This window comes from Amphiura filiformis, chromosome 13 (genome assembly GCF_039555335.1).
Source record: "Amphiura filiformis chromosome 13, Afil_fr2py, whole genome shotgun sequence".
NCBI classification, from domain to species: domain Eukaryota; kingdom Metazoa; phylum Echinodermata; class Ophiuroidea; order Amphilepidida; family Amphiuridae; genus Amphiura; species Amphiura filiformis.
The window spans coordinates 11,123,965-11,145,344 of NC_092640.1; the positions used below are offsets into that span (position 1 = coordinate 11,123,965).

Sequence of the window (21,380 nt, forward strand, 5' to 3'; positions counted from 1 at the left end):
GTGGGGCAGAGGCTATCTATTGAATCCTTTCATGACCACTGAAGCATAGGGCCATGCGTTTTGAACTGAACACCCAAAAAGGGTGGTGGTGTCACACTTTTCGCCATGATCGTTTTGTTTTTTGAGCATATCTTTGAAAGTAAAGAAGCTATGGCAATAAATTTTGTACCAAATGAAAGCTAATATATTAATGATGAACTATGGAAAGTTACATGAAGGTATCTTGAACAGAAGCAGAATGTCATTCAATCCAATGACCCAAGTCAGGGGTGGTGGAGGCAGCGGCTCATGAGGCAGCGGCTCACTATGTACAAACTCAATGGGGAAATTTCATTTTTGGTGCCTCGCAGTGCAAAAATGTTGAAATTTTCTTTAAAAACTAGTGTATATCAATAAATTTGGTATCAAAAGAAAGCTGACTTTGTTATCTGAACTTTTATCCTGTAAAATAGTTGAAACAATAAACTGCCTTGAGCTAATGATAGGGGCATGTGCTTTGAACTTGACATCTAAAATGGGTGAGTGGCATCACATTTTTCACTGTGGTCATTAGTTTTTTTAATGTATCATTGGAATAATAATAGATTTGATAGTAAATTTGGTATCAAATGACAGCTAAAACACCATTATTAATTGTGGAAAGGTGTCAGTAAAATATCTTGAACATCTGTAGAATGGGACTCAATCCAATTGGCCAAGGCAGGGGTGGTGGATGTAGCGAGCACTCTGCACAAAACTGTAAGGTTGGAATTCCGAAAGGTGGTTTAACTTAAACCGGTGCTAGCTTAAACCTGGGTCTAACTAGTCCCGGCTTAAGCCTAAACCTAGCCAGGTTTAAGTTATTTTACGATTCCGAAAGCTCGGACTAGTTAGACCTGGGTTTAAACCTAGGTTTAAACTTAGACCTGGTTTCGTAGCCGCATAGTACTAACTGTGGTGTATACTCTTATACATATTACACCGAACTTTGTGCATGGGTATGATGTTCCAATTTATTTGAAAGGCTATAATAGGCATTGGTGTGGGAAATTGTGAATAAACAGCGGGTAGTAAGGCCTGGAGTTGTTATCTTTTTCATGTTTCTGAGTTTATTGATGAAAATGATTTTTATTTTTTTAACCATATACGGAGATCTATATATAATCCACAAAAGTTCAGTCTTATTTTACTATGATTTACCCAAGTTTAAACAACACTCACGTTGCATCATTGTAGGCCTAACAGTGATTAAGCTGAAATGGTATTTTTTTTAAATTTCATTTCTTAATATTTCACATGTAATACCGGTGCAATAATTATGAAGCCTGGGGAGGGTAAAATGGGGGGGGGGGGGCTGTTTTGGCAAGCCAAAAGAAGAGCAAGCATATTTTACCCAGCTATTTTTGTACGCTCTAAAAGGGGCTATCCCGCAGAGTATGAAAAACGTTCTTTCCGTTTTTCACATGACCAATATGCTCACTGCGCTCGAATTTGCAAATTGGGTTCCCACAAGTTTGACATGGTGTGACGCAAATGTTTTTGGCTGGCCAAGGGGTGGGGGGGGGGGAGAGACAAGCAATTTTTTAGCAGGCCGAGAGGGGCAAGCAATTTTTGTCAGGCTGAGAGGGGCATTCAAAGTGGCACGCTGTTGGGAAATTTCCGCAAGGTTAGTATAATTTGGGCCCTCACGGAATACCCTCCAGCTGTCCGTTTATTTCGTTCATTACATTTACAGCTCCTCGAGGAGGCATCATCACATGGTTCTCTCTTTTACGGACAGCGCGGAGGGTAGGCCTATGTAATTGAAGATGCCTGGTGTATCCTATTGCAGGCATAAAATAGCTATAATTTAAGGCTAATTTAGATTTAGAATATTAAAATAAAACACTGACCTATTATAATAAAAGTACAAACGGTGTAGCATATTTATTTTATTATTAATGTTAAACATGATACATAATCCATCACTTCAAATAGTGATTAAGTTATTTTTATCCACCTTGTACATTAAATAATAACATTGAATGAATTCGTTTCAACATGTTCAAGTAGCATATAGAGGTTTGTTCCCAGCAAACACAAAACGTTTTCGACATCATTCGCAAAAGGTTATAAAAGGTTGTCGGAAAACATTTAAATGTCGGGTTATATAACGGGTATATTAAGGGTATAAAACGTTTTCATAACATTAAATAACATTTGTTGGTAATCTACTGCACAGCAAACACAAATGTTTTGCAGAAAACATTTAAATGTCGGGTTATATAAAGGGTATAAAACGTTTTAATAACATTCCAAAAACATTCTTGAAAACTTGATACAAAACATTCTAAACAGAATGTTATTTTGGGGTTGAAAAAATATTTTGCGAAAAATGTTTGTCCAAAATATTTTCAATAACGTTTTAAAAACGTTTTCATGACCTTTATATAACCCGACATTTAAATGTTATTAAAAGGTTTTGAAAAAACATTTCTGTGTTTGCTGTGTTCAAATATTTTAAGTATTGACACAATATTTGGTAAAAATGTTTGCAAAAATAGTTTACAATAACATTTTTGAAAACATATTAAAAATATTGTTGTAGTGTGTTTTCATACAAATCGCTTTTAAAACGTTATCATGACCTTTATATAACCCGACATTTTAATGTTATTTAAACGTTTTTACCTAAACCAAAAGTCAAAATATAACTTATTTAAAACGTTTTGAAAACGTTTTTGTGTTTGCTGGGTTGTCATGGGCGTCGATCTGATCTGAAAATGGAGGAGGGGGCACGGATGTGAAAAGATATGTCAGCGCCGCACGTATGAGAGGGATGCCCTGGGGACACTCAAGTATGATAGTGTACGCATGTGTGACCAAATTTTCTTTAAACCGCCTACCAGCAAATTTAGGGCCTATAATTGAATATAAAATTTACCCCCTTATGAGTTTTTTGCCTAGTAAAAATGAAGAAATGTACACTTTTTGGACTTGTAATTTACCAAATATTTGAAAAGGTACCCTAAACAAGTTGTTCAGTTTCAGAAAACTACCATTATTCTTGAAAATCAGTGTTTTTTAGACCCTAAATTTTATGCGTCACTCACGTAACTTGCCTTGCCTAAAAAAACACCCCCTTTTTCTTGTTTTTTTGGTCATGCATGCGTGCAGACCATTTATGTGAGTGGTCGCCCCGGGGAGGATGTGCCCCTTCAGAAGTTGAAAAAAAAAAGCAAAATAAAGTCCAAATTTTGAAGTCATTTGGTGGACATTTTACATTATTTTGTGCAGATCTCAAAATGGCTATTATACTGTAGACTACCCCTGTACTATTGATTCAGTTACCAAAATGCGAAGGGGGCATAGGCCTTCTCGGACATTTGATATTATGTCCCCCTCCAGGTGTTGACGCCCATACTGGTTTCATATAGGAAAGTAGTGAAGACCATGTTACCTATTAAAGGACATGTTTAAAATTATTAATACCTTTCTAAGATTTAATAATAATTACGATAGTGTGCAACGTACAAAACTTGTCTTCATTTCCATTGAGTAGTGTACACAAACTAGTATTCCGGAGTAATAATATCGATACCAAAAGTCTCATATGTTATCATGTTTGTGTTACACTAGTAGGCTTAAACATGTTAAAGGCCTATCTTAGCAAGGTAAAAAGTTTCATGTTAAAAACACTTGTGGTTGTACTGCTCATCAGTCGATTCTGTAGTCCAAACTTTGATGGCCAGTGGATCTCAGCCAGGGATCGCGGTTACTTCATCATGTAGATTGTTCTGTAATGAAAAAAAGAGTATGTTTAAAATATGAATTAGAACTATATCCAAATCTTGCTCCCCCCCCCCCCCCACACACACCCCCCACTCTCAATTTTGAGATTTTGGCATGTGAAGAAAATTTATAATTTTCTCATAATTGCTGTTGACCCATTCCATGTCAACTCCAGGGATGTGCACCGCAGCACCTCTTCAATTTTTTTCTTTTTCTGTGTGGTGGTAGATATTGATGTGAAAGTAAAATCCCGAAAATTTGAGCTTCATACTCCATTTCGTTTTCCCGTGGCATCAATTTAAAATTTAGGGGGTCAGTGTAAAATGTGTGCATAGCCTTGAACAACGTTGGAGGTCCATAAATGTATAAAGGGAACCCTTTACAACTTTGAAAATGTATGTATCCTGGGAATACTTATTTGTGTAGAATTCAAATCAGGCATCAGAAAACTTGTAACTCCTTTACTTCAAAAGATATAGGATGCCCTCAAAATGTCAACATTGGTTTTCAGGGGTCAAATGTACAAATTTTGTTTTGTATGGGTCAGAATCTCAGCTAAAAGTAAAATAGGCTAATATTTAAGAGTCCATTTTTTTGCCAGTCAGAGCCCTTTGGTGGACATTACTCTTATCAATATTGAGCCTATTAGAATACTTTTAGCTGAGATATTGACCCATACAAAACCCCAATTGTACATTTTTGTACATTTTGACCCCCTATATCAATGTCAGACATTTTTTCACCATCAACTTCAGGTATGTTGAAGATAAGTCCTTGGATACAACATTTCTGAAGATATTGGCTTGGGGTCTCCTTTATACTTCAACACATCAACGTTAGGTTTGCCTACTCCATAGAGATTTTTTACATTTTGATTTACCTAAATTTCAAATTGATGCAACGGGAAAACGAATAGAGTATGAAGCTCAAATTTTCGGATTTTTCTTTTCTCATCAATATCTACCACCACACAGAAAAAGAAAAAATTAAGAGGTGCTGCAGTGCACATCCCTGGAGTTGACATGGAATGGGTCTGTTGTCTGTTGAGATGTTTCTTTTACTAGGCCTGGTATCATATTCATGAACAAAAAGTATAAAGATTTGTACAAAGTCTAATATATGCATTCTAATTTTTGGAAAAAGCATGTTTTATTCTTTTAACCTATCATTTCAAAGGTAACACACAAAAAGTAAAAATTAGAGCAAAATTGTGGCATATACTCAAGAAAAATCAAGATTTTGAATGGTTAGACATGTTCCAAGTATTTGATTTAAATTGTGACTCGATTGTCAGAAAACATGTTTTTGGCTTTTCCCCCAAGAAATTAGTACAATAGTAAACGTTTTCTATTTATATCTACAGTCAGTACCAAATGAATGATTACGATTGAGCTATGTTTCGTTTACAAGTCAGACTTGATGGTTTTTTTAATCCAATAAAATCAGTGCTTTTTTTTCTGGAATGGGGCAGTAAATTACCTCATACATACATTGCCATACTTTTAAACTTACCAAAATAACCTCAAGTTATGGTGCATGGGAATCATCACTCAGATTAGAAAACATTCCTCTTGACATGACATTGACAGTTTGACCTGTAAACCGGGCCTGTAAACGAAAAAAACCAAAACAAAGTATACCATTTTATTTTGTGCTGCTGTTAATCAGTCGCAGAGTTTCATGCATTTAAAATTTGCAATTTGTAGTAATATTTAGGCCTACATGATCATGATGGTATCTAAAAATATACTTCAGTGAGCACTGAGAAATCAATAAAATTAATCAGTCACAGGAATGATGCGCAATCTATTTTATATAGGCCTATGCCTGATAATATGCCTGTTTGACCAAACCAAAGCCTAGTACCAGTTATACCACGATGACCTGATAAATGCCCTAGCACGAGTCAGACAAAATATTAAACAAACGGTAGGCCTAGATTTCATATTAAAATAAATAATTAGGCAGAGCTTCAAGTTCAATAATAAGCCTGGAACAGCCTGAGTCCAGGCCTAGCCAGCCTGTAAACATAGGGCCTATGTAGGGCAGGCATGTCATCACATAATTATGCCCTAGATGCCCCAATAAATGGTACAGACCGGTATTAAGGCTAGGGCCAAGGATGTTCCACTACCAAGCTTGAACTTGAAGCCTGACCTATTATTTACATAGACAATATCCTACATCTTGAAGAACATAGGCCTACGGAAAATATCTGTCTAGTGGGTACCGGTACTGATACAGTTTTTGCCTAGGCTACCATGGCTACAGCCCATCCCATGATATCCTAAGCCCTAGGCTAGCCAGCTAGGACCATCATGACCAGGCCAAGGCCGCCTGATGGGGTGAGGCCTAAACGTTTTACTTCTACACGGCTTCTAACACCACGACATCACTCTACCGTGAGTATTAAACTCCTGAGTCCTTACATCTTCATTTCAAGCTGCTTCATTTCAAGCTGAAACTCATTGGAAAAAAGCCCGGACTTACAAGGGAACATTGAAAATGCTTTGTCCGAGCTTCGTTTGCTGATAAAAATCCACAAAGCCTCGGCTAGGCTATTCTCCTGTACACGGTATTAACATGTACCGGTAATTTGTTAAGCCTAACCTAATCGATTCCTAAGCTTGACTAAAACAATACCACAGCCTAAAATCGTCACCAATATAAATGAGTGATTTACATTATATAGGGGCTTTTAGGTGGTAAAACAGTATTAATATGTCACGAATAAGTCGACGTTTCTTACCTTCACTGTCATGACGCGGCCCTATGCTATTGCACTGTGCCGTGAGTACCGGGTATCGGTATGACTGTCACTGCCGTGTATTGCACTGCCACTGCCATGCCCATGATTGCAGCTGTGTACAAGCTTGGCCGATCACCTCCGCTTTTAAACTCTGGTTACAATTGTCACAACTCTTCTCTATTCATTATGGAACATAATCCTTTTATTATGACTTCCACAAATTGGTTCTGTGGCACATTTTTCCAGTTGCAAATACCATGAATTGCAGTGGTCCGCTTCCGTAACAAGCAGGCTTCAGTGGTTGGCATGCAGACAAATGCACTTAAACCTGGACTTAAACCTACCCCCTGCCAGGTTTAAGTTAGATCCGGCTTTTGCGACTTTAGTACTCAGCTTTAGACCCAGGTTTAACTTAAACCAGCTACGGGAAATGCAACTTTGGTTTAAACCTAGGTTTAAACCTAGGTTTAGCTAAACCTAGGTTTAAACCACCTTTCAGAATTCCAACCTAAGCCAAGTTTTCATTTTGGGAGCCTCGTAGTCAGTGTGCAAATATGTTGCTATATTCCTTAAGGGGGTACTACACCCCTCGATAAATGTGTGTCTATTTTTTCCATTTTTCTCAAAAACTAATAACACAGTGGTAACAAAAGTTATGTATATTATAGGGGCAAGGAATCCACTTACTACACTGGAATTTCAGTGACCACAGACAAGCGGTACGTTATTTATGTTAAGAAAAGAGGTACCGCGAGAATGTACCTCATTTCCTATCATATACACTGAACCGCTTGTCTTGAGTCACTGAAATTTCAGTGTAGTAATTGGATTCCTTGCCCCAATAATATACATAACTTTTGTTACCAGTGTGTTATTATTTGTTGAGAAAAATGCAAAAATAGTCACATGTTTACCACAGGGGTGTAGTACCCCCTTAAAAATGAGTGTTTATCAATAAATTTGGTATCAAAAGAAAGCTGACATTATTATCCACACTTTTATTTTGTACAAAGTTAAAATAGTTAGCTGCTTTAGGGTATATGATAGGCCAATGTCCTCCAAGACAAGAAAAATCAATTCTATTTTGGTCACTTTTTGAAGGGTTGTATCATTTTAGGGTCATTATTTCTCAATTCACCCAATGGGAAACACCTCACCCCCTTCAAATTTGTTCAAAATTGGTATACAGGGTGATTTTGGCTGGCAAAGCTCAAATTTCAAATTTTAAGCGTGTCGGACATCATGATTTTTTGCGCTATGCCCGCCCATTTTTTGCGATTTATTGAAAAATGGCGCACCCATCAATATTATCGCGACCATATCTCCGTAACTGTAGGTCCTACTGAGCTGAAATTGGTGTCATTATTTAGCTAATCTCTCAAAGAATCCAAATCTGCTATCATTTAGTATGTAGGAGTAAGAAAATTTGTGACCTTTTTTCTGTACTTTGACCTTGAATTTGACCTTGTTGCTTACGTGACTGCGAAAGCGAATTTACGTTGAATTATACCCCATATGTTGTCTACAAAATATCAAAAAATTGGAGGGGTAATATTTGTTGTTTTTTTGCTAGGCTTTCACAAAGGAAGCATGCAGGTGAAAACATATGTATTTAATGCATGTACATATAGGCCTATATACAATTGGCCTATATTATATTAGTATCATGTGTAGGCCTACAATATACTGAGCCTACATACAAAATTACAGTTTTTCAACCACATGCTTGCTTTATGAAAGCCTAGAAAGAAAACAAAAAATATTACCCCTCCAATTTTTTTGATATTATGTAGACAAAATATGGAGGTGTAATTCCAACGCAAATTCGCCAACGTAAGCAACAAGGTCAAATTCAAGGTCAAAGTACAGAGAAAAAGGTCATATTTTTTCTCTTCCTCCTACACACTAAATGATAGTAGATTTGGATTCTTCGAGAGATTAGCTAAAAAATGACACCAATTTCAGCTCAGTAGGACCTACGGTTAAACGGAGATATGGTCGCATAATATTGATAAGCAATGCCATTTTTCGCTGAAATCGCTAAAAATGGGCGGCATATAGCGCCGAAAATCAGACGTCGATTAAGCTAAAATTTGAAATTTGAGCTTTGCCAATTTTGAACAAATTTGAAGGGGGTGAGGTGTAAAATCATATTTTTTTTGGGTGATTTGAGAAATAATGACCCTTTACCAAAGTGATAACCCCCATACATTTATATATTGCAGGAAAGCCCTTACTCTGATCTATTAGAAAATGACATAAAATAAGATGCAGGGGTAACACAGAAATGTTAGTGACATTATACCCCTGTACCACTGTCAGTTGATGTTTTGTCTCATTCACATAAATGTAGCATTTGAACCTTACATCTGACAGTGTTTCTGAATCTCTTGTTGGATTCCTTGTTCAATTTCCTTTCAGAAAATGTATACTTTTAACATGCTGGGGGTATGGTTTGAAAAATATGGGCATTTGAAGGTGAAAGAGTGTCGCGAATTTCAAAAATCAGTGTGTGACAAAAAGTCGGCGAGGTTAAAACGCATGGCCATAGTTAAGTCTGCCAAGGACACTTGGCACAAATTGAAAGACCATGTCAACTCTCGACAAAGGAATGCGTGCATGTCAAAGGTCATACGACACCAATTTGGTGTTTGTTATGCTCCTCGAATAATACGGTCTATGTCTGTCTCAGAGGGTTTTACAAGGAAGGAGGTCAAGCATAGAAGCTAGGGCCGAGGTACTCGCACGTCCGTCACTACGATCTCCACTGGCCTTCTCCGTACGAAGGTCTGAGGCCTGAGACTCCTGAGCCTATCTGGTCCAGCGTACATATTATACACAGTATTGAATTTTATTTACAATATATCACTTCTTACCGTTCCTCACATGAAGATAAGACTAAAAAAACGAAGCATATTTGGTGCATAATGTGTGAAAATGTTGGGTGCATTTGAAGACTGGACATTATATTAATGACCAAATTTGTGACCGTAGCGATCGTCACCATAACAAAAACATATTGGCAAAGAAATTTCATTTTTTTGCTGTGAAATGCAGATTTAATGAAGGAAAGAGATGCAAGAAGTCTTCATAGTGTAATTTTTAAGAATTTATCACAAAACTGAACATGTGACTGAGTACTTTTATGAATGCAGGGTGAGCCTTTGAAACTGCAACATGAGTTTATGGTGGTGCACGTTGCCTCCCTGTGTTCCGCTTTTGCAATGCTACGGAAGTCATGGCCCTATTGCGAGGAAGGAACCAATATAGGGCCATGATGTGTCGGGCTACATGGATATGAAGCCTACACTCTGTTTCAGAGAAGGACAGCATGACTGGATGGTAGTCCTTTGCTCAGGGTGATTGATACATGATACATTGTAGTTGCACATTCATGTACATGTAGGCTAGAGTATGTTGCTATTGTTTTTCGGATGGACAGCGTCGTCCGACTGTTTTAATAATATTCTGACGGTTAATGTTGAAATTTGGATTAAAGTTTTTTCGATGAGGTAACTGTATTCAATTGTACGCCAACTCCTTCCTTCCTCGTACTGTCACATGGTGGAACTCACTTCCCGGGACCATCCTGTTACAATATGTGATAATAGCGATACCGCCCAACAATAGTATCGCCAGGTTATTTGTATCATTAACGCCCTAGACTAATTGGGTACCAAGATTTCGGACTACAGGATGAACCAGGGACAGTCTTAGGTTTCAGTTTTCTACTGGCTATGGTTGGTAAATTTCCATTGTAAATGACACTTGATGTTAAAGATTTTCAAAACTGCAATTACAAACATAGCAAAACATGGTATAAAATTTAACTTATCTGTTGACTTACTTTGGAACATGAATTTCACATGTATTCCAGCTTTCATTTCATAATTTTCTGAGCTTATTTAAAATACATTTTTCTTAGATTTTAACCAAAATGTTAAATGGAAATGTCAGATTTTTTATTATAAACCAAAAGGTTTAAGCCTTGAAACATTATTTTACTGGAATTTAAGTTCCTTCTATACATGATTTCAGTATACAGAAACATAAAACAAGTGGTTTGAAATTTTGACCCTAAAAATCAAAAGTTACACCCTTTACTGTGAAAATGACCACATTAACGCCCTAGACTAATTGGGTACCAAGATTTCGGACTAAACCAGGGACAGTCTTAGGTTTCAGTTTTCTACTGGCTATGGTTGGTAAATTTCCATTGTAAATGACACTTGATGTTAAAGATTTTCAAAACTGCAATTACAAACATAGCAAAACCAAAAGGTTTAAGCCTTGAAACATTATTTTACTGGAATTTAAGTTCCTTCTACTGGGACTGCCTTTTGAGGAGAGCGAGAGCAATTATAGCTCTCTATTGCTCTCCTTAAATCTGATATAGGAGAGTGATTTTCTGCTCTCCTTAGTTGGCCATTCTCCCCTTACATTCTGTTGTAAATGCTCTAGACACCTCTCCTTGTTGGTCCCAGAAGAGCTATTTAATGCTCTCCTGCAAATTCCAAAAGACAGTCCCTGCTTCTATACATGATTTCAGTAAACAGAAACATAATTTACATTATTTTACTGGAATTTAAGTTCCTTCTATACATGATTTCAGTAAACAGAAACATAATTTAACAAGTGGTTTGAAATTTTGACCTTAAAAATCAAAAGTTACACCATTTACTGTGAAAATGACCATATATATGCACATACGGTACATGCATCTGGTGGATTGTACAATGTACAAGCGAGATAAGGTTTTCGGCCTGTTCTGGCGATGACCAATATTTGGGGACACTTTGATAACAGGTAACTTTCAAACATCATAGGGTAGAAACGTTACGGTAACTGTACAATTGTACAAAATGTGACCATCCATCTCAAACCGCTTGTAAAGTCGGCAAATTGTATTTCGAGTTACATTGCAAAATATGCATACATGTAGAGGTTGTATTCATATGTCCCTAATATTTGTCCGACATGTTTCTCATTTTAGACCAGTCAAACACCAATATTTAAGCTTATACTTATGTATAGCATTAGTAAAAAGCTTAAGTCTTTGTTTGCTTTGGCTAAATCCTGTTCAAGTGGTGGGTAAACCAACAATTAACAATGAGAGGACATTCCTGAACCTCGTTCAGTTGGGGATGATTTGAAGTGACCGCCAATTATGACCATTTGATATCAGCAATGTGGAAAAAAAAGAAATAATGTAGTGCCAAAATAATGTACCCTTTTACTGAAGGAGCAAAGTTTAACAAGTTATAACTCCGCTTCTGGATATCGTTTGAAGTCAAATGATATATCATTGTAAAGCTTATGATATATATTTTCTAAACACGGAAGAAAACAAATTTGACCAGGGACCGACTTTACGAGCATTTCTACCTGGACGGTCACAAATACACATTTTGATATAAGCCTAAAATTTGATAATTTGGTCATAATCAAAATGAATTGCTGCCCCATAAATCTATTTGTATCATACATGAATTGGACGAATTGGCAACAGGTCACTAGCTGGGGCGTCACCAGGATTTGGGGGGGGGCTGATTTTGAAAAAGTGGACTTTTTTGACCAAGAAAGCATAAAGAACCTAATTTTTTCCTCGCTACACTCACAAATTGCCAGACTTTGATGGAAAATGCCTTTCTTTCTATTTTTCGCTCACTACGTTCGCAAAGTGGGCCTTTTGTAATATTGGGGGCTGCCACCCCTTGCCTATGCCCCTCACTAAGGACACCCACTCCCCTTTGCCCACCTCTATAGCCTGGGCCTCTCGCTATATTCCTGAACAAATTCTCTTCAGTAGGTTGAATTTTTCATCTGGAAAAACTATCTACAGCTCAGGTCTCCATTTCAAAATAACAAGTCTGTTGCTTCATTATAATTTTTTTAATACATATCAGGTAACATCAATATAACACCACTAAGAATTTATGAGAAACACAAAGTTAAAGCATGGGTCATATTTTGTTTTAAATTATTAATTTTAGTACATTTTCAGTGGTAATGAAAGTTTTATTGTTTTGTTGACTTTGTAAAGCATCCATTTATTGAGTGTATATGCCTGTATGTTTAGGGATACATGCATTTAATACTCTACATAATATATAAATGTATGTATGTATATTAAACATACAATGTACCTACATTGTAAATGTAGCTGTGAAATCCAGTTTCTTTTACAGAACATCTGATATTTGTATTACATGTAAAACCTATTCTTGCATTACAAATGAGCTTGCAACATGAATCTATACTATCTGACTACATTTACAATATGAAAAAGTCACAGTTCAATTTCCACCTCAAATTTGGTTGTAATTACCAAAGAGATTAGGCCCAGAGAGTACCCACTCAGAATTGCCCTGTATGGAATGTAGGCCTACACTATGGTAAATCCACCATATTGGTTTGCCGTCATGCAGTGTGCCTGCAGCATTTGCTATGCTGAGCCACAGGCTTAATCATGACACACCAAAGATATTAGACCCAAAGAGTACCCACTCAGAATTGTCCTGTATGGAACGTACATGTACACTGTAGTAAATATGCCATATTGGTTTGCTGTAATGCATGCAGAGATATATAGTGTGCCTGCAGCATTTGCTGTGGTGAGCCACAGGCTTAATCATGACACACCAAAGATATTAGACCCAGAGAGTACCCACTCAGAATTACCCTGTATGGAACGTACACTGTAGTAAATCCAGTAAAGTGTCGCCGATCCCGTGCTTGGCATGCGAGGGGTCTTGGGTTCGAATCCCACCCAGAGCAAACAACTTCCTTCCTTCTTTTCTCTCTTTATTCCTTCCTTCTTTCCCTTCCCGTCGCCAAAAAGCCCCTGGCGGGTTAGGGTTAATGAAATTTACTGGGCACCTGTTGATATAATATGGAAGGTACACTATTTTTCCCTCTAGGAGGAATACGCAAACATCACAAATTAATACGAGTCAGTGGATATACACAATCAATAAATTGAAGTAGGAGCTTCTGTGAAATTCGATATGGTAACAACTTTAATTCAATATCATTGGACATGCATGAAAAACACAAATTAATGTTATTACATGTACTAGTAAAATTTCGATATCAACTACATAATCTACATTTAGATGTCATGTAGGCCCTATACACTACTTGCTCCCTATTCCAGAAAAATACAGTGCTATTTTTTTTGGAATTTAACAAAAATTGTTTTGCTAAATGAAACATAGCTAAATCCTAATTATTTAGTTATTTCAAACTGGCAATAAAAGTCAAATTTTAATGTTTTTGCAATTTGAGGGAAAATGAGCCAAAAACATGTAGGTATATGCCATTTTGCATGTTTTCTAAATAGTCACAAAATTCTAAGACTTGGCACAAGAATCAAAATCTTGATTATGGGTTAATAGTTAGCTCATAATTTTAATATTTTATGTTATTTTTGATAATTGTTTTAATATGAAAAAGATCAGAAAATATGTTTTCCAGAAATTAGAATGCGTAACTTGAAATAAGTCTTTGTACAAGTTTTTGGGCTTTATTATCACAATTAACATATGAAAAACTCCCCAAAACGCATGTTTTTTGGTCCCATTTCCAATTAAATTGACAACATATTAAAATATGAGTTATTGCCAGTTAGGCTAACTAATGGATTAGGATATATATATGTTGACCTACATATACATGTATGAGGTACCTATTTATTTGTTATTGGTATGAAACTGTACCAAAAATGTAATCATCATTGAGCCTGTTATCACAAATTCACATGAGGTACATGTTCATACTCACATGACTATATAATGAATCATATTGGGTCATCATGTCGAACTTATACCCGCAACTTATATTTTTTAGCTTGCTGGTATACTTACATGTACTGCTAAAATTACATAAAATATAGTTCTTATGTAACCATTTTTTTTTTTAAATGTCTTTGGAAACTAAATGTATAAGGAGTTCAAAGAACTTTGTGGTTTTGGGGTATTTTACTAAATATAAAAGAAATTAGTGATGTCAGCAAAAATGTTAGGTATATTTTTCGCAATTTGGGAAATACAATTTGTGATTTCACCATACTTACTTGTACTACTATATATACATGTGATGGGTTACATAGATCTTACCTTTAAGGCCTACATGTACATGTACTGTTGTATCATATACAGGGTGTCCCAAAAAAAAGAGGCCCCTCATTGCGCCCTCTTTTTTGCCTATTTGTGAAAAGTTGATCAAATATATTTTGGTATGTAAAGAAACCTTTATTTTGTTGGCTTTAATAAACCAAAACAATTATTTCAATCGGCTCACAACATTTGAAGATATGCCTGTTTTAATACAAGTACCCGTTTTTCACTCTGTCCACGGATAGCAAACAGAGTGGTTGGGGTGGGTCATGCTGTGGAGTGGCCTGTAAGATCACCAGACCTCACACCACTTGACTTTTTCATTTGTGGCAAAATCCAAGATCTTTGCAAACGTATTACTGCTATATTCGGAAGTTTCCGGCGCACAAAGTTGGTACGCAACACAATTGATGCAATAAGGATTAGGGCTGAAACCTGTATTCGTCAAGGAGGCAACCAGGTAGAGGGCAGAGCAGCACATTAAACTCACTTCAAAAGTACCAAAGACAAACTAAACAGCCCTTTCCAGGGCTAGCTTTTATTCTATTATGTCCATATAAATAAAAGGAAGTCGCTAAATCTTGTCCAGAAGCAGTCTCCGAGATGCTTTCACTTTCAGCTCTGATTTATTCGTACATTGATCGGGTACATATTGCCATTAAACCATCTGACGTTCATTTTTGCAAAACTATTCAGTCACTATGGAAATAACAAAAAAAATGTTCGGTTGCTAGGCCGTTGAGGTCAATAACCTTATGGGTTAGGTCATGACAGCAAGCGCGTCAAAATGCAAGCGGTGTCCAACACGCGCGGTAAGTGGCGAGTCACGCACCTGCGCGTACACGGCACCATGGTTTCACGCACATTGCGGCGCATGGTATGGACGCATTTAATGTTGGCTTACCGCGCGTGAGGCCTACGTGATGACTGACTGCTTCTCTAAGACAGTGGCGGATCCAGGAATTTGGAAGGGGGCACACTCGGAAGTTTTTTGCCGCCACCTTTTTGAATGGCCACGAAGCACCATTGTGTCGCGCACCGTGCAGCAGGCTGTCCCCCTCAGAATTGGAAACTTGGTCAATGCAAAGGCCTTGAAGCCTGAAAGTCCACATTTTGGAAATTCTGCGACCCCCGCAAATAAATCCTGGCTATAAAGTAGGCCTAGCTTTTAACGCGGGCTCGCTAAAATGTTTTGCTGCAACTTTTAAACATGATGCTTACATGTTTTATACCATTATAACCCGAAATTGAAACGTTTTCTAGCAACCTCTTTAACATTAATGTTTTATGTTTGTTGGGATGAAGTTAAAATCAACCATTTTGTCACGAGCTGTTTCAAAAGAAATCTGAGGGATTGAGTGAGTAACAACATTATCACAGGTCTGGATATTCACTTAAAGTTATGGGATAACATATGATTATCAAGCTAACATGGTCATTACTATACATGCTATACTGGATGAATAATCTACACCAAGACACCATGATTTAATATCATCATCACCGTTTACCATGTTTAAGCCTACTAACCACTCCCGTGTACTAACCGCCTCAAGTTTACTCAACTAGCGGGACTACAGCAAGCGCCTGGTCTCCCGCTAGTTGTCAATAAAAAGAAAGCAAGAAATAATAAAGTAAGAAAGTAAGAAACATAATAAAACAAAAAGGCATAAAATAACCGCGAAAAACATAAGTAATTGCAAATATAGCAAAAGAAGTCCCATCCCACATCAATTTCGCCCAAATTAATAACACTTAACAAAATCCATAACCCATAAGCCCACCGGTAAAGCACATTCCCTAAAATAAAGTTGTTATTTTATAAAGTTATCATCGAGGAATGTTTCATATTCATGCATGGTATATGCACTTTTCAATATTTGAAGTAGCCAAACCTCCTCCGTGGACAGAGAGAAAAACGGATACATTTCTTTAAAAGGGCATATCTTCAAAAGTTATTAGCCGATTGAAATAATTGTTTCGGTTTATTTAAGCTAACGGGTAAAGGCTTCTTTTCATACCAACATATACTTGATCAACTTTTCTAAAATAGGAGAAAAAGAGGGCGCAATGAGGGGCCTCTTTTTTTGGGGACACACTGTATTTAAAATCTATGGTTGTATCAACCTGAGCTTGAAATTTGAGGACAAAAAAAAAATCTGCTTTATTCGCTAAATACGCTGCTTAAACGCTTGAATAAAACATTTTCTAACGCGCTTATGCCACATGTTATATACACAAACATTGAAATCCTTGTACTGGGAGTCGTCTTACCGCAGCAGCTAAGGGCTAGCTCCCCTTCACAGGGGAGTCGCCTTACCGCAGCAGCTAAGGGCGGAGTCTATAAACGCATTTAGGCCTGACTTTATTGTAGGCCTCCTTATTACCAAATCAAATCAAATCTGAAAACTTACCCACTTCTGGAAAATTTACCGATCTAGCTGTTATGAGCGAAAGACATCAAGTGACAACGCCTAGATTCTTTCCGAATCACCTTACATGCCTGAGTGAACAAATTCTGAAACGCATGCTTTGTTAATTGATAACAATTACGCTATCAATAAATGCTTACTCATGTATGCTTCATCTCTGTATAGAAAATACATTTCCAATCCATCAAGAAATTTTCTAAATGGTAGAAAAATAGAAAATTGTAGCTTTTGAATGTTGAATAGGTCATTCCTTGGAATTTGCATGGTATTTGTATTCAATTCACATTACATAAATCTGGTTAACTTGCTCAAGATTATATCTACTTGAATAATTTCCAAGTTATTTTTGTGCCCATTGGTTCATTACACTTACACATGGAGGGCAGACAGTAGGAAAGCAGCCTGTTAGTTTAGACATTGAAGTAGGTGACACCACTTCCATGGTTCAAGTTTTTGTACATTATAATGATTATGTTACTTTATATGTGACCCGCTCTGACAAAACCAGGAACAAGTCGCATTTTTGACATTTCATGATTTGAATAAAAATATAAGTAATAGACAATACGCTTTAAAATGATGCCAAGATTATATAAATAGCATCAATACTTTTCTAGATATAGATAATTTGGTAAACAGTAAATCATACCTTGATATTTTTGCTAAATTGCTATGGACCAATTAGTTTCCTGTCTTACACAGGATTGAATAGGGATTATCATAGTTCAACTGTTAATATTGTTTAAATAAACCTCTCTTTTGAAAGTCCACTGTCAAATATCATGAAATCAAGAAATCCAAAATTTGGGTTTTTTTTATGGGAATGTCATCTTTAAAGGCCTATAGCTCAAAAACATGTCTGGTGACTTGTTCTGGGTTTTGTTGGAGCTGATCACATATGAGTATTACAAGAATGATGTTACATAATTTGACAGAACACAAGTTCATAATAGGAGGTATTTGAAATGTTAGCATGTTATTTTCCCAGTAAGTGACTATCACGAAGTGCAAATACGATAAATGATAGGATTGGTATGTAGCGGAAGGAGATTAGGAAAATGGCAGGTTTGGGATGATTAATATATTCAATAATAATAATGATTACAAAATAATCTCTTCTGTTCTGATAAATATTGGATTGAATATTAGTACTTTGAAACAGACACACACTATTCAGGGTGTATCAAAATAAAGCATACTGATAGAAAAATGCCAATTATAGATCAAAAAGTATAAGGTTTTTGGTCACAACTGAAAAATCACTGAAGGACTCTGTGGATATTTTTGGGAGCAGCACTTGTAAAAATGCAGACTTTGCGCAAAAGCACTTTCCAAATTTTTGGGATCCCTATTTGCAAACTCGGGGGGGGGGGGCAAGCATTTTTGGCTGCCACTTTTGGGATTTCACCCCCTGATTATTATTGCACAGCCTCTAGAAGTAGAATACTAGTAGCAGACCATAATATTTCACTTGTATAAGAGATACAATGTAGCCTATGCTGTAAATATATCTTGCTTGTGTTCATTTTTTTATCCCCATGGCTTGGCAAAAGCATGAGAGGATTATTATACTTATAGCAAAATGTGACAGCCAGATGTATCATTGTACATGTATCCCTACTAGCTATGTACATCATGTTAAACACCCAAATATTAATCGAAAAAACATACAAACTAGATTTGGAACATTTATCTGCAGATATTTGTGGATTTTGAATCCATCATCTGGATATGAATTCTCTATTCTACAGTGTATCATTAAATTGGTCATGCTAGAAAAATACCAAGTTCGTTAAATTTTCTGTAGGGGCCTGAAAACCTTAACAGTAACATTTTATTTTTTCATTTTTAGAGTCGGTATTAAAATTTTTATCAATTTAGTGCAGAGATGGGTTAGCTATACAAATTTTACCTTGCGATGCACTTGCGCATTCCATTGATTGTTGTGGTTCAATTGATATGATTGCAGAGCAATTTGAAGCGCAGTCTCAAGACATTCAAAATGAATTTACAATTTTGTACAACATTCAACATAGGTCTAAATATAAAACCTATGGAATAAAGCACGTGTACACAGTAACAGTGAATTTCAGTGTTTTCTTTAATTTTGAACAGGTTATACAGTGGAGTAGCTAGTGTGGGGTGGGCAACAAAAATTGAAAGAGAAAAGTGCCCCCCCCCTCCCGACCAAGGGGAAAGGAGAAAAAAAGGAAAAGAAAACAAGGGAGAAGGAAAGAGAAAAGTTCACCAAAATTGCCCAGTGTATTTGCTGTGCTGCTTGTTTACCACCAAAATTTCACCCCGACCATATCCCAAAATATACTATATTTTTGCGCTCTACATGTGCACATTGCCCTAGTAAAGCCCTGTTTAGGAAGCCTGAAGACTTCACATGTACATTCTGGGCAGGGGTGTACCGGTGTAGCCAGCTTTTTTGGTCAGGGGGGGGGCAAAAAAGATATCAGCATCAAACAAAAATTTTGATTATACCCAATCAAGGACATGGCATTTTGGGGGTTGTGACACCCTGTACAAGCAATTTTCTCGAAAATAAGGACTTTAATATTTTGATGTTCTAAGATATTAAAGAAACGTCAATAAAACTGCTAAACTGCTAAAAATCGAAATCCTGTTTCATATATATTATAGCTAATTAGCTATGACTCCTAAAAGTGGCAGGAATGCAGATAAGAAATGACCCAGCAACAGACAAATTTTGGGGTGTAAATTGCACTGCGATAGAGCATTTCAAACGTTGCCTGAGACATGGTGTTTTCCCCCTTGATGCTCCCCCTTGATTGCAAAAAGGCTGGTTTACTACACCCCCAGTTAGCCAATCATGTATATACTGCCTATCCGTATCCACGTAAAATGTGAGCCACATCTGGTGTTTTTATCAGGCCATGTAGCCTACATACGATATTCCATCATCGATATTATGAGCGACACTTGGCTAATTATAAGTGTCAATTGATATCATGTATTATGCTTCAACATCTGTTACCCAAATTAGCACAGGGAAGGACAGCATGATGGATGTAGTAGTGGGACTTGTATAACGTACCTTTACGATTCTTGTTTGTGGTTTTGTTTATTTGTTTGGTTGATTGGATGAAAATTATTCATGATTTATTCATTGTTTGGTTGAATGATTTTGTTTTGTCTCTGCAGCTTTTTCTTTATGGGTTTCATTTTTTCTGCTAAATTTAAGTAGGATTTGCATTAAGCTTTTGAAGTGATCTGCATTTAATGACCGATGTCCCTTGATATGAATAGCTACTACCAGAGAAGGTATATTACCCTTCCCAGAATCCTTTGCAACATGATGCAACACCTCATTTACATCAAATGACACTTGTATTACTTTGTACAAGAATGTTCCCTTTATTTTCATGTTGGGATGGGAATATCTGCCTAAACATGGGTCGATAGTTAAGAAATAAACATATTTGGCAAGTTCTGGATGTGCAGATACTCATTCAGGTACTTTTTGTCACTATCGTGTTGCACTTATCATGCTTATACCAAAGTATTAGAATACTTTGCTTATACATTCCACTGTTTGGAGTAACCTTTATTTTTGTATGGGTATTATTATCAATTGACGTGCTCTTTGACTTGACACTGTGCCGTTAGGAGAAGATCAATCATAAATTCATAATTAATTCCATTACCTATTTCAGACAATAGTCAAAGTCAAATGTCATTTAACCTTTTCCCGACACTCTAATGTATTTATGGAATCAATTATGTATAGTAAATCAGTACAGAAAATTGAAAAGGAAGAAATGCATTGTGGGAAGTGTAAGATATCTTCTTTGAGCTGTTACAATAATTTACAAATTATGCAAGACGCCTTGTAGTCTGTGTGTACCAGCGTTTGGCAGCCTGTTGTACCTATGCTATGCTATATGGTAGCATCAGATGAACAGGACATCTTGACATAGGATTAGAAATAAATTTACTGATAATACTTATGCCCTGGTATCTTCTTTATATTTTTCAGGTGATTGGTAGTCAAGACTGATATAACTAACATGTAGATGCTGGATTTGTGGTTGCCATAGTGCTGGTTACCATAGTAACCATGGGTTGCTGTTGTTCCAGGCCAGTGGATGAGGAGGAGGAGGATGTAAAGGCAGCAAAGGCTAATCTGGCTCAGCAAGGCAAAGGTAGGATTTGAACCAAGTACCATAATGGATGTCTGAAGTGGATAACAAAACATTTTGTATAAAGTGACACAATTGCTGCACATGGTACTTAGAGATCGAAGTGCAAGTTTTAGTGCAAGGTGCACACTATACAGTGTACATGACATAACTCTACACCCTG

General features: G+C 36.7%; 1 protein-coding gene across 4 annotated transcripts in view; it reads left to right on the top strand.

The window, feature by feature from the left end:
- Positions 1 to 21,380, top strand: part of LOC140168005 (uncharacterized) — a 44,675-nt gene that overhangs the window by 892 nt on the left and 22,403 nt on the right. For all 4 annotated transcript variants that reach the window (XM_072191313.1, XM_072191315.1, XM_072191316.1 and 1 more), the window contains exon 2: positions 21,055 to 21,220. In XM_072191313.1, coding sequence (XP_072047414.1) covers positions 21,136 to 21,220 — 85 coding nt within the window. In that variant the 5' untranslated portion in view covers positions 21,055 to 21,135. The remainder of the gene's footprint in view (positions 1 to 21,054; positions 21,221 to 21,380) is intronic.